The sequence below is a fragment of the Syngnathus floridae genome, chromosome 2 (genome assembly GCF_059516105.1).
Source record: "Syngnathus floridae isolate MCC-2025c chromosome 2, RoL_Sflo_1.0, whole genome shotgun sequence".
In the NCBI taxonomy this organism is placed as follows: Eukaryota; Metazoa; Chordata; class Actinopteri; order Syngnathiformes; family Syngnathidae; genus Syngnathus; species Syngnathus floridae.
This window is the reverse complement of record NC_142414.1, coordinates 9740001-9755224: the sequence shown is the minus strand read 5'-3', so window position 1 is coordinate 9755224 and position 15224 is coordinate 9740001. Positions and strand designations below refer to the sequence as shown.

At 39.8% G+C, this 15224-nt stretch overlaps 1 protein-coding gene across 3 annotated transcripts in view; it reads left to right on the top strand.

Moving 5' to 3' along the window:
- Positions 1 to 3345: 3345 nt before the first annotated feature.
- Positions 3346 to 15224, top strand: part of LOC148401631 (FERM and PDZ domain-containing protein 4-like) — a 29454-nt gene continuing 17575 nt past the window's right edge. Inside the window, exon 1 of one of the 3 annotated variants that reach the window (XM_088368810.1) lies at positions 3346 to 3422. In XM_088368810.1, coding sequence (XP_088224936.1) covers positions 3418 to 3422 — 5 coding nt within the window. In that variant the 5' untranslated portion in view covers positions 3346 to 3417. Of the gene's footprint in view, positions 3423 to 4438; positions 4831 to 13992; positions 14339 to 15224 lie in introns of those variants that run through there. The other 2 variants (XM_088368808.1, XM_088368809.1) reach the window with 2 other exon arrangements.

Below are 15224 nucleotides of genomic sequence, written 5' to 3'. Positions count from 1 at the left end.
CAATGTTGCAACCACAAACGTGTTAAAAAGTGATTGCTGTGATTTGATCGTTTAGTTTTTGTAAGCTGGGTATCTGTTGTTAATGCAAGTTTCTGCCCACTCTTAAAATTAGTGGGCCAATTTCCGTTATTAATTCAGTGGAGGGGAAAAATAGAACCCCAAGCCCCCAATTAATTCTTCCACAACATTAGCTTCTCATAACTAATGTTTGTTTTTTCAACCATGAAAATGGTGTCAAGTAAGAAGCTGATTGCTACAGACAGGAGTGGAGAGTGGATTTTTTTGGGAGGCTGTTGCCAGTGATCACTGCTTATTCACTTACTGCACCCATGCATATATGCAAAAGAGACTCCGCACTTTGTTTTTGAGTCACAGGTAAATAGTGGGAAGAGGAAGTATGTTAACCCTGTGGAATTTCTTTTATTTCTTCATTGATTGGTCATAAATTGGTCTGATCTTTAATCACAAGAATGGAGACAGGCTTCATAAACGAATACCATTCAAACAATTGATTTTATTGAAAATAACATTTGAAACATTCACAGGATAGCGAGGAAAAAGTAAATGAATCCTTGAGTTTGATAACTGCTCTCTCCTCATAGGCAGCGATGCTAACCTCAACCAAACATTTTTTGTAGTTGCAGATCACACATGCACAATGAAGGGTACATTTTGGACCATTCAGCAAGATTCCTGGGATATCTGGTGTGAATCAAGGTCACATACATCTCAGTTGGGTGGAAATCAGGATATTGACATTGTTTTGGATCAGTGTCCAGTTGCTGCAACTTGCATCCTCTTTTGAGCTTCAGTTGTTGGACAGATGGCCTCGAGTTCTTCTGTTTTAGAATTCTTTTTCCTATTGATGATCGCAAGCTGTCCAGGCCCTGATGGCACAAAGCACGTGCATACCATGATGCTTCTTCCAACATGCTTCACAGTTGGGATAAAGTTTCGATGTTGTGTTTTGATGGTTGTTTCTTCCAAACAATTCATTTTTTGTTTCATCTGGCAACAGAATATTTTACATTCGGTACATTGAGATATCAGAATATGCGTATCAATGATGGGAAGCAACAGTGCTGAACCTTTTCCATTTTCCCTAACCGTGCACAGATGAAATTCAAAACTTGTTTTTTTTGTAACCCTTTACAGTTTAATACAGTTCAAATTATAAGTCTTGACCTCAACCCAATTCAGATGCTGTGGCATAACCTTATTGATCCATGTGTGGAACCTATCCCAGCTGTCTTTGGGTGATAGGCAGGGTACACCCTAAACTGCTTGCCAGCAAATTGCAGTTACATGATTTCAGGAGAGCTATTTACATCTCAGTTTTTTTTTTTTTTTGCTGATCTACAATCGTTTTGTAAAGCACAATAGTTCATTTGGTTATTGCTGCCAAACTAGTTACTCGATGCAAGAGTCCACTTAATTTTTCCCAACATTGATCTGTTAACTTTTGCCTTTTTAAAAATCCTAATTTTATTGTTTAATAGGGATTGTCTTCTGAGGTGTTAAAATGTGTTTAAAGAATAGGACTGGGGCAAATACATTTTCACAGCCCTTTATGTTATGTATGTCATAGCAGGCCGTAGCTACTCTTCCATACTCTTTTCTGAGTCCTAATGGGCTATCGGAGTAAGCCCCAATTTTATTTGTGGTGGATCTGATACCTGTAATGAACAGCTTATCACTGCAACCCAAGACCGCACTCTCCTGCCTGCTGCTATCATGTAGCTACGGAAGCCAGCAGCCAAGGCCTCTTGATGCATCGCTAATCGATTTCTCACCACAGACCCTCTCTGTCATTTACCACATGATTCATCTGTACAGGCTTTTATGAGATTAGAGGTATCACCCTCTAAGTGCTGATGCCTTCACCTCCCTCCTAACTGTGCCCATTTTGTTTGTGGTACCCACAGCCCTCCCTCTCTTTGTCTGGTTCTTCATTGCCTCCCCAGTTCTTGTTCAAGGTAGATCTTGACAAGAAAACAGCAGCTGCTCTTCAGTGTTTCTCCCGTGAGTCATTCACTTTGGACAGTCCACTTTGGATAGTCCACTTTGTCACCCCACCTTTCTAGATGTATCCATGCTGGTTCCTACCTTCATCCTTTTCATCCTACATCAAGTTTTATACTGTGGAATTAGAAAATGCATTGGAAGAGGAGAGAGCATGTACCAGCCCTTCGGCCTCCTCTGATTCTTCTTGGGCATCTTTCGGCTTCAATACTGACTCAAACCTCGCCCCTGTAAAGAATTCCGCTGTCTTTAAATCTTCTCAGTTTCAAAGGTCTTCCATCAAGGTGCCCAGTGGACAGCAAACCAGAGTCAACGAATGGAGAGAAACCTCTTTTCTAGGAAACGATGAGTGAGTATGACACTGTATTCTCTGGACTTTTGGAATCTCTACTGTGACTTCTAGAAGGATGTAAAAGTAATGTAAAACTGATTTAGTAGTTTAACTAGAATAGAATGCCAGCAGAGGCATGCCTATCCTATGTAGGGCTACAGGAGCTGATTACGTATAGTCAACTATATTAATAGGTTTAATAATGTCTTCAATGAGCTAATATCTGAGAAAACTCACTGGCTCGTACCTCAATGTGTGTAGACGTGCATGAGAAGGAGCTCTGCTGTTGTTGAGTGAAATAGATGTGAAGTAAGTGAAAGAGAAGTTTGGTCAGTTTCTCCCTGACTCACTTCAGAACTTGTCTATCTCCTTAAGATCCCATGCACTATTCTCATTATTATTGATTTGTTGTGTGAAGTTTATATGTGCTCTGGAATTGACTGGCGGCCAGTGTACTCCACCTTGAGAGCCTCATGAGGAGAATTTGTATAGAAAATGAATGGTTGGATACTATCAGCTTGGTAATGGGGTGGGAAATTGTCCATTAAAGTTTCCTTATGAGGGCTATGACATAGTGATAGGAAAATGAAGCTTCAAATTTGCTTCATGAACCAGTTGAAATCTTTGACGACTCTAGATGGCACTGGTAGGTGAACTATAGCGGTTTGAGAAAAGACATCCGTGTACTTTCAACCCAATGTTGAACAAGTGCCATCAAGAGGAGTAAGACATACAACTGGTTCATGTAGCGAAATTTAAAGCATTATTTTCCCATCACTAGTCTATGCTTGAATGTTTCGACAGTGACTGGACAATTTACCCGTTTTTGATACTCATCAGCAATTTATAAAGAGCCAGCTGTTTTTCTTTTTACCCAGCATCTTTCGAGCCATTTCACTCATCCACCTCCAAACCTCTGCGACTGTTGCACCCTACCCCCACTGATCCACACATAAAGTAATTTCATTGCAGTTGTGGTTATTGTTGGACCCTGCCCCTCTGCTGGTGGCAGCTTGAGGATTAGGGACTAACTGAACAGACGCAGCAGGATGGCACACTGAGTCATGAGGTAAGATAGCATTGTTGTTAATATTTAAATAAATCAAATCTACGTTTGATTATCAATGTCAGTATCCCTGTGGGTGTCAGACATATTTTTTGTTGTCGAATGGCTGCACCTTGACCCCAGACTTAGTACTTACACTAGCTTGAGGGGCTTGAGGCTTTGTGGCATCAATATTGCCTATGACAGGAGTCGGGTTGCATTGCAAAGTTTTGGGATGCAGCCTGACATAAAACAAAGCCGGATAGTCCATGAACAATAAATTCTAAACTACCGCAGTTATGGTATAATAATAATATAATGATCATGTGAAAGATTTATAGATAATTTTCTATTGCATTATTTTCTGGTACTTTTCTCATATGGTGGAAGACTTAGTTACATTTAACTCATCCTTTTCAATTACCAATACCTCTTAATTTGTTTTCAAATCTTTCGACATCTCATCTTTGACTTCTATGTGCATACTAGTCTATGCATCAGTTTAAAATAACTGCTCAGAATTTGTTTAGAAGATGGCAGCATCCTCAACTGCGACCCCTGGCATCTAAGGTACTTTCTTTGTGTTATTGGATTCTTTTTGGAGCATCAGTTTGTTGTAAATCGCTTTGTTACAGCTGTGGCTGTTGTGAAATGATCTAGTATATGAAGTTGGGAGTATTGTACAGGGTACCAAACAAAAGGCAGTTCGGTCCCTGTATCATTGATGTCAGAGTTTGTTTCGTATTGTTTGCAATGAGACGGATTTGTGTTCCAGTCATGTTTGGACTCCACAAAGGCTACCTTTTGTCTCAGATTCAGTTCATAACCTTTATAGACAGAATTTTCTGTCACAGCCAAGGCATTGGGGGAGTACAGTTAAAAGTGACAACTTTGGATTTGCACACGGACTGTAAGTCCAGTGCCATTGGTGAATATTGCATATTGATCCTCAAGCTGTTTGTGTCAAGCAGCGAGCCAGAGCTTATCACACTTCTAGTTTTGTCATGATCTCTCTGTGGCACAGGGAAACAAATCCATGCGTGTGTGTGTGTGTGTGTCTGTCTGTGTGTGTGTGTGTGTCTGTCTGTCAGTCTATGTGTGAATGTGAATGAAGTTTATCCCCACTGGCCCAGATGCACGCTAAATCATCATCACCAGCAGTGCTGTGCAGTGCTGCTAAGCTGGAACATTTGGCAACAAGTCAGCAGTAAAAGAAAAAAAAGAACCGGAGAAATACGGGACATTGAGTTGAGGAATTCAAAGGAAGTGGAAGTTGGACCCAGGAGCGGAACAAGTGATCTTCCTGCTGGCTGTTCGACTCTTGGTTGTGGCGAGGACAGGGCTTCCATCCTTCTTGGTCTGATCACTCATTCCTCAAGGAGATGGAGCCATGTGACGAGGAAGATGAACTTGGGGGGATAAACACTTCCAAGTGAGTGCTAACTTACCTCCATTATTTTGGAATTTCTATGAACTGCATTTATTGATAAAAATCTCACTGGGTTAATTTGTCATGAGAATGTTTGGAAGTATTTAAGTTTGGTGACTTCGGGAAGTAGAAGTGAGTTGGTTGGGTGATTCTTAATTTCGTCCGTTTCCCTGAGGTACTCCATTCTTTAAAAGGATGTAAAGGTTTAGGGACATCTGCAACAAAGCAGCAGACAGAATCATTGTATAAAAAAGTAATTGTGGTAATAGTGCTCCACTACTGTGGTCATTTGATGAATCTATTTTTCTTATTCTCTGTGGTCTGCTTAAGCTTATTGTGCTTGTCATGCCATATGTCATTTTGCTTGTTGAATTGTCATGCATGTGAGTGTTACATAATCCTGAGGCGGCTCCAAGATGCAATGCAATCCAAATTCTTGTAATTGCTAAACACACTCTGAGATTACGTCACAGATTTTTGGCTACTTGTGTATTATTAGTTTGCACTTACTGTGTATTCATATGCATTGTTTGGCACTATCAATTGAGCACCTGTCATAAGACCAAAAGGAAAACATGCAGCATGAGGAAATGTGTTAATGCACACACATTTTCAGTGAGCACTTAATGTGTTTCTAAGGAGCTCCCAAATTGAGGTCTTAAATGGTAAAGGGAGTAGTTTTGTAGAGTTAAGTGAATATCTGGTGTTCCAATTTTTGTGATTAGTTTTATATTTCCCAAAAGAATCCCCCTGGCTGATTTAAATCTGTGATGCCATGTTGGGAATGGATGTGATGTCAAGTCACTGACTGGGTCCTCCCTTGCACCACCAATTGCTCTTGAATGGTATGCCAGATCGCTTACCTATAGCTGGGAATCTGTCTTTTCTTATTTTTGTCCCAAAGCACAACCACAGCATAGTGATGGTTTCCCTCAAAGAGCAGTTGTGACTGTGAGCCCATATAAATTACAGCCTCATCACATATAAATGGATAACTAGTTTTGAACTCAGAAGCCAGTAAAAATCCATACCCCAGGCTGCTTAAACTATTTATATTTTATGGATTATTTAAAATATGTCGTACATTTCAGATAGAGCCCATGTTATGAATGCAGTTGTGTAGACGTATGTGTGTAAAGTGCTGTTCCTGAAAATTCTGATCACATCATTGACCAGCGAGGCCGTTCCATCAATAGCTTGTTCGCACATTAAACCTCCCTCGGAGTGTGCAGCATGTGTGAGATGACACGTTTTATTGACAAGGCACCATCGCGTTTGCGTGTTCAATATATTTGTTGTTGTGTATGCCTGGAGGCTAATAGCGGGAAAATGATTATCATCTCAGAGGGCAAAACTAGTTCCAAACTCTGATGTAACTGTCCCTGAAGACCTACTATTGAGAAGAAACAAACTTGTAAAATTAAGTGCAGATATGAAATCCATTGTCTCTTTTCTCATATGTCCTTATGAACAGAACAGGCATGTTTCAGATAGCTGCGAAATGACTAAAATTTAGATTTCACAGCTAAAATGTGTTAATTGTTATCAATTGTAATGTTTATAACGCAAATGTTTTACAACTTACAATACCAGGAGCAATTTATCGAGTTGTGGCTGCTTCCGTATATGAATACTTTATCAGATGACTACGACTTGATTTAACAACTCCTATGTGGCATGCCTTTAATGCTTTGGTTTCTGTTGTTTTATGTACATCATTATAACTCATTTTATTAAATTTATATCAATGGTTTAGCCTTCATTTGACGTGCACTGAATTTTGAGGAGGAATGACTTACAGTATTCCATAAAACATACAGGAACTAGATTTGCATACCGGGTTTCCAGTTTAGTAGTGTGCATGTGTGGCTGCTTGATGTTAAGCTTGAAGAGGTAACTGACTTCTTCGGGTCATCTTTGCATGCAGGTTATGTGTTCTTAAAAGATTCTGTTGGGTGTGCAAACTACAGTTTGCTTGACCCTCTAAAAATGCTGCAGATGCTCATTTTCTACTCGTAGACTCCTCACCCTCACCACTTCCCTTTGACAAGGAGAATATTTAGCAAGCTGACAGCATGAAGAGTAAGGAAAAGCAGTAAGCTGATTTGACCTGGGCCATGTATGATATTGAGACTCGCATACTTGTGGAAAACATGGTGGCATACAAACTAAATACTCCTGTGTTCGTTGAAGTAGTACTATCGCAGGCATGTGAAGCAATTACCAAATCTGGTATGAAAATCAATTGTGAAGTTTGTGCATTTTTGGCACACCATGATGAATAAGAACTCCGCCTTTAATGACGTTCTTAACTGGCAGATATGTATATCCAACAGTTACCGTTATTAACACAAATACTTATGTAAAACAAGAGAAAATGTGCACTCAATTAAAATTTTGATAATGAGTGAAGGGTGTGGAGATGCACATGGTGAAGGGAAAATTACTTATGTGGAGTGCTATTTTGTGGAGTGAGGACGGAGAACAAGGTGTTTTTAAAAAGGACAGACTAAGCAAGGACGAAAGTGGGTTTTTGTCCGTCCCTGTAATCATCCCCAACCGGGTTAAGTACCGACTGACAAAAACACACCCAGCCTGTCTTGCGGGTGAATATGAAATATTACAATGTGCTGCTTGTCTTGTACATGTTCACGGTGTTTGTATGCTGGAAGGAGTGACGTCCCTGTGCTTCAAACGGAGAAGCACCCAAAAAGTTCACCAGTCGGTCTGGTGACCGACGGTGGTTGTGTTGGCAGCTAAATGCTACCTTGGTTGTAAATAATTCAGTCCACTAACCAGATAGTCCCAGAAAGCTGGCTTTGTAGTTGTATGCCTCTCGGTTCCGTCCTACAGGTCGCAAGGCTATTATAGGCATTTAATACCCTGATTGAAACCGTGACACACATTGACTTCATGACACAAATAGACAATATTTTTGGTTGTTACTTTCTACTATAAATGAAATACATCATATTCATGTCACTCACCAAAAAGGAAAAAAGCCAAAGGTTCCCTCCTTGCAAAAATGTGTGCTTTTTTGCTGTGCCGCCGAGCAGTGTCATAAAAGTTCACCTCTGCTTGTGTATTTACAGCTACATAGGTTTTTGTATATTTCACAGCGAGCGTGTTTGTGTGTGTGTATTTTATATTTATCTAACTTTATTCGGCTGTTTCTGCTTATTCATGTGTTTGGCGGAAGTCTGCTAAAAATAGTAACTTCCGGCATTAATTTTGCTTGGAGTGTGTAATGCATACTTTCAGACTGATTGTGACTGTTGAAAAAAGTAAAAAGGCCACAAGTGTTTTTTTTCTCTAAAATCCTGTTGATGAGCGATAACATTGACATAAATAAAACCAACTCCTACCAAATCTTGTAATATATTATCATCTGCTGATGTTTTTGTGTCACTGCAGTGACTGAGAAAAAAATTCAAATAATTGCAAGTTGGTGCCCGTAAGTTAAATGAATGTGAAAAGTAAATTAGCCAGCTAATGAGGTTTAAATCATCATGATTGGATTTTATAAAACCTCAGATTTGATTATGTTTCTCATCTGTTGGACTATGACTTTGTTTGTGTCTGTTTGTTTTTTCTGACTGATGATGGACAGAAGCCTTTTACAATGACAAGGATGCACAGGGACGGGGGACAACTATATTGTGAATAAGGACGGGGGGTGGGGACGAGGACAGAAGGTCCCCAGCTTGGGGACGAAGGACGGACCGGCAAAATTTCATTAAGTGCCCATCCCTGCTTATGTGGCTTGTCGTCTCACAGGCTAAACTTAAGTGTTGCACATATACATACGTGCAAGTCAGTTCACCATCACAGATTCCATTCAGCTCGTGGTGGTTTTGCAAATGCACCATTCATTTGCAGTCCAACTGCAGGTGCTGGGCTTCTTCTGCATAGCCACAGAGTTGCTATATGAACAAAATTGAGTATAGCGTAGACTTTGCTTAGTTCCTTTGTTAGTCATTGAGATAATGACAACTATATACAGAAAACCCTCATTACTGCATGTATTTATTCTGTGGGACTCGGAATTGTTTTAAATTGGGAAGAAAACGCATAGACGTGCAGTACCTAGTCAAATGTCCTGTCAAATGATAGCTGCAGGGAAAAATTGCAGCGGTTTGCTCTTCACTTTGTCTCATCTTTGAATACAAATCTCTTGCTCCGTTAATGTTTCTACCCTGACCTTTATCTCTCACTCCCAAGCCTCTCCCTCTTACATGCATGCCAGTTCCCATTCTCACACCCTGCCTTGTTTCCAACCCCCCTTCCCCTTATGCCTCATCCAATCAGATTAGGCCACAGGAAAAAGCGAGAGATTGCTTGTTGGATTATTGGCAGTGCACAAAGGAAATTTGATGATCTCATTGATAGAGGAGTAAGTGTGTGTGTGTGCATGTGTGTTAACAGAAGCTTGATGAGCAATTTATGTACATTAATGATGGAAAGGTGCATGCCCTGTTGCATGTTACACTACCAAGCAAAAGTTTTCATTGTGTCATCCGTGCCTTGGACATCACTGTAGGTTACTGATTACAGGCAAGATTACAGAAACTGATGTTATGGAACAAGAAGATGAGAATCCCAACTTCATTTTCACACACTTTGTGCACCAGTGTGTACATTTAAATGCACGCATATCCAGATTATTTAGAATTGTTCTCTTCAGTTTGACAGACTTCTCTAAAAGGTCCCATGCGATTGCATGTTGTGGGTAGAATTAAATCTTTGGAAGGAGGGAAAATGTGGGAAAAAAATTCCCAGAAAAATAAATAATAAATACATAAAACCTGGCCTGGCAGCTGGGGGGTCCAAACATATTTCAGGGGGACTAGTTCCCCTGTGCCCACCTTCTAGCTCTGCCTGTGATCATAGTAGGTGCTCTTTACGGTGTTGTGTGTCAAGAAAAAAAGCCTCCGTCTCTTTCTTTGGATAAAGTTAGGCGCACATAATGTAGTCAGGCTGGAAAAAAGCCGGCAATTGCACTCTACCAACATCTAGGACGTGTCTCTCAGTCGGTCCATTCTGTGTCAATAACTACTTACTCATTAGCTTTGACTTTCTGTCACAGGCTATTAACTCAGTGGGAGTTGGAATTGAAAGCAAAAACTTTCAATATCGAACAGTGCATGGCAATTTAAGGGCAGGGCTCGTCAGTTCTATGTGATATGATCCTATTAAGATTAAAAATGGGATTGGGACAAATACTGTGTCTATAATGTTCTGTTTAGTCTCCTTTGGAACACCATTGTAAGAGTAGCATCATTAGAAGTAATGCAGTACTATATGTTTCTGTACGTTGTATTGTTGTACACTAGCTGATGAGTTTGACTTTTTAATACTATATGATATGGTTCGTTCTTGTACCTTCCTCTGCGTTCGATCAATACTCTGTATCAAAACAACCAATCTAAACTACCAATTAATATATGTTTTAATTATTTCTTTTTTAACGAATGAGACTTACATTTTGCTGCTCGTTGCACATTCTGGATTGTGATTATATATCATTTAGTTTCTTCTGATCATTTGTGTTTAATTTTGTATGTAAAACTGAGATGAATAATTTGGATTTGCACAAACATATTTCTAATGGAATGCATCCGTCGATTCTCTTACCATCATCATATTGCTACACAATATTTTTGTTTTCTTGGCTTTGAACATGCATTTGTAAAAATAAAAACACCCAGTTGCTCCATCTAGTTCTGAGGCCGTATCCTTCACAGGTTGTTGAATCAATACCTAATGCAAAACATTATCTTTGCCCGACTTTGTCTGACTGTGCTTTCACTTTCAAAGGCAGCAGTAAAGGGAGAGATGTGCAGAAGAAGGTTAATGATTTTATGCACACGTCAACTATCACCCAGGGGTTGAATAGCTTTATAAAATCAATGCAAAGCACTCTTTTCCATCTTCTCACTCACACTAACATTGTGACCTTCGTCTGTATTATTATTCATGTGATGTCGTAGTCCATCCCCCCGTTGCAGCCATCTGTCCTCATTGTAATAAGTATCGCTGTTTTAAATCAGCCAAGGTGAGGGATGGCACGGCAATTTTGACAAATAAAAGAATGGTTCTACTATCCAGCACAAGAAATACATTGACTGAATAAAAATGTATCACTAGCACTTACCACACTATAATGTGTTCATGACAGGTATGATAGTGTTCAATTACAGGAATTTGCTTTCATAGTTACATAAAAATGTGGCTTCGCATTTGTTATACTTTCAAAATACCCCAGTAATGTGTTACTCATACCATTCAAGCACTTTATTTGTTCATCTGTAGTCTCACGGCAAACAGTAGATCGCTACAGGGGAATTAACGTGGTCCTCCATAGCAATTGTGGCCCTAAACAACCCCATAGACTGTTTCTGCCATCGTCTTGTTTTGCTGTCACCATTCTGGGTACATTTTGTATCATCTCCGTGACAACATATTTTGATAGTCAAATCCAAAAGCTCAACGAAGCTGCAGTATTGCTCGGTGGGTGCACAGATAACTGTCACTGAACAGGGCAACTTCTGGTAACTGTCACATACTCAAGTTTAAGTTGAAGCTGAGGAAAGGGTGTTTGTTTGTAGCAGTAATGTTATGCAAACATAAGGTAAGGCTGATGATAAAAAATATACTGCTTATATATATAGCTTTAAATTATCTTTTTTCTTCCACAGTACAATTCTGATTCATTGCTCAAAACAGCTTGTTGTCATGGTAACATAAAGCCATTCTCTTGGAGAAGTTGCTCATTTCCATGCGTTATATTAGCTTAACTACAACTGAATGGATGATTTCAAGACAGCTGTAAAAAGAGAATAAGTGAGCCGTAATTCTCTGTATTTTCACCAAAGCTTACCATTTTACACATTTATTAATCAATCCATGTATCCAACAGTAACTTACAATGAAATGGAGTGACAAAAGGCCTCACAAGTTATTTGTCTCTCTTCTGTGTTTAGGGAATACAGTGTCACATCCATATGAACTTGTGAGAGGAAAAAGGCTTTTCATATTTGATGCCAAGCTGGCTGTTTTTGATGTGAACAAGGCCACTGAAAGGACAATTAAGGGTAGTTAAAGATCCTTTTCTCCAGGCTTGATGGTGACCTGCTTCTTCCATTATGGAGGAGACAAATATAATGCCTTTTATCAGCATACAGTAAATGTCTTCAGGGCCAAGGTTAAGTTTTATTTTTGCCAACTCAGCACAATAATGCTACATTGTCAAGACCTGTGAATTCAATTGGGATGAAAGGATTCCTGCCTCAGTGGAAGTGGAATACAGGTCATAGGAAAACCATTATGCACATAGATTCATGAGCAACAGCATTATTGACACTATCAAAAATTATAATAAGATAATAAAACTCATTTTTGTGAAATGTCAATGATTTATTGATGGAAGCGATTCTGAAACTTCCATAATACACTTTTGGCGTACTATTATAATAATATTGCAAATGATAATATTACACAATATACACGACCAACAGACATACAGGTAGACAGACAGACAGATACATATAAATAATGTGTTCAAATGTTTTTGATGAAGACATGACCAGCATATGCAGAAAGTGTGTGTTTCCCTGCAGTGCAGTACGTTTTGTGAGGCGTGTAGGGCATAATGGATGCGCAGTGCAATGTTGAAGGTCTATATTTGCATAGGTTGTGGCTGTTTTGAGCATATTATGCAGCAAGATGTTTTGCCTCAGACATTCATGTTGACAGTTTGGACAGCACTGTTTATTACTTTGGTGGCAGTTGTAGATTACAGTGTTGTAGCTATTTGCATTAATTGAAGACATAATTCATTTTTTATTATTTCAATGTTATTTAAAGTTAACAGCAATTAGATACAACTGCAAAAAGTAGCTTTGCAGCATCTATAAATAGCTAGCATATTGTTTCCCTATTGCTCATGGATCATTGGCGTTGATGGACAGAAAAGACAATTAACACTGCTACACATGCCTGTAGTTGAACAATTGATTGTTGTATTTGATAATCCACTAAAGTCGATATATTTTGGTGTGGCAGGAATTCTCTATATAAATACATCAAACTTGTAAAGCTTCTTCTGGGTACTCAACCTAACCCTAACCAAAGCAAAACAGTCTTTTGAAGTCATAGAATGGGAAACATTTAAAAGGTAGAGGATCAAATCAGGACAAGTCAGTGGGTGCTGGGGAATGCATGTTTAATATGGTGAGACTTGGAGCTGGTGAGTGATTCCTTGAATGACACATTAAAAGCAGCATGCCACAAAGAAGGAATCCTGATGGTTGAATCTGTTCTGTTGTTAGTTTCTGTTAATTGTATCAGTTTCTTGTTCATGGAATTCACAGTTAGGTACATGTGTTGCACTGCAACAATGTGATGCTCTTTATGTGGCTGATGAAGTTCGCATAGGCTTTATTATGCAGGCTCAGGGCATAACGGAATACACGTACTGGCCTTACGTATTCAGAATATCATTACGTACTGTGACATCCATTCTTTCCATTTGCTACATAGCTTATCCTATTCAGGGTCACTAAGGGTGCTGGAGCCTCTCCAAGCTAACATCAGGCGAATGTTCTTCGCCCCCCCAAAAAGGTATCAGAGTACATTTTTCTGCTAACACTGAATAAAGCCGACCCTAAATCACTTTGTTTCAGAAAGCTAAGCATTACTTGACGGGTCATTTACAAGCATTTAAAAAAAATCATAGTCAGTTTTTCTTTTACTAGGTTGTAAATGTCTTCAAAGATGTCTATCAAAGAGGGAATGAAAAATTGCTTGGGTCAATTAATGTCTTACAAGCTCACATGGCTCCATCACTGGGTCGTTGTCTTACCAAGCATTAGATGCAGTTTCATTGACCCCTCAGCCATCTTTAATGTTCATTCCTTCATCTCACAGCCTGCTTTTGCTGATTCCCTCTTTGGCCTTCAAAGGGGCTTGTAGTTAAGAGAAGAACCGAGCCAAATAACATCCATCATTCATTTAACACTGTGTACTGCCTCTTTCTGTCCCTCCCTTCCTCCCTATTTGCTGTGTCCCATCCCTCGGCCACTCTAATGTACTCCCTCCTCCCTACTTGCTGCACCTCCCCATACCCTGAGATGGAGAGCACTCACACAGGCTCACTGCAGCCCAACTATGCAAGGTGGGATGCAGCAGCCAGGACTCGGAGAGACGGGACTCTCTTTCCTTACTAAAAAATTAACAGCAAGACTGGGAATTTGGATTTTCAGAGGACACGAGGGAGAATTCAGCGGCAATGAGGTTGTTTAAGATGTTACATGAATTTCGGTTGTTGCCAAAGGCTTTTCTTGACCACTGACATGGATCCGGGTTGAAACTGGATTATTTTACAAGTTGGAAGGATTTTGGATGCAGTTTTTAGCATCGGACTGTGGAGTGTCTGATCTTGGGCACATATTACACAGTAGCGGAAGAACATGGATATGTTTAGTTTTTCTAAAGGGCAAAAGTCCTCTGGGTAAGTGTGCCTTTGGTTTTTGAGCCAAATGTCCTCTGTACTTGTCACACCTCCAAGGAACTATCTCAGAACTGTGGCAATGTTAGGAGAAAGTTGTTCGAGGAACTTAATTTTGTGTCAAGAATTAACAGGCACAGTCCTAAGTAATGATCACCATCTTGCGCTGTAATACTCTTACAGGTTATTTTGTAAGATGTTATGCTTGGTGTGCATTTGGAGACATTGGGCCTCCATAGTTGTACTGTAATGTCTTACGTGCTTGGCCTCTAATTTACATGAGTTGCATATAACTTTCCTTTGTCATGTTTGCCATAAAAACCCATTTATTTGACTCAGGCCCATTATTAGTCAACAGAATGCAAAATAACAGCAAACGATACCAGAAGTTGTATTGCTTGCAGTTACTTGGTTTCCAGATGGCTTATGTCATTTCTGTGTGTGCCTTATGTTTGCATATGACACACAAGCCAATTTATCTTTCTTTTAATGAGGAGTTGCTTGTCGCAATTGACTCACGTGATTGCCAAGGAAACGAGCAGGACCGACATGTGGTCCTCCTCTCTTAGTTTGCCATTGTCGGTGGACCCGCTGTCAGTGGAATCAAGAAGCCAAAAGGTCACACTGGTATTTGCTCTGGAAGACGTTTGCCTGTTGCGTTTTGGCATTTGGCAGCAAAGCCAGGTGAGCAAGCCTCCTTTGTGCCCTGAATATGAGCTTTGGGTAACATGTGCCTCATTACCCTCTGCTGCTCTGTAAAGTTCGATGGTACTCAGAACGATCTGACCAATGAATTCTTAGGGTTATTTCCCAACTGGAGTAAATCAAGACTTCTTTGGCTGAAGTGTTTGGGTTTTTGTACCATACGTTTCACCCAATGTAAGCAATT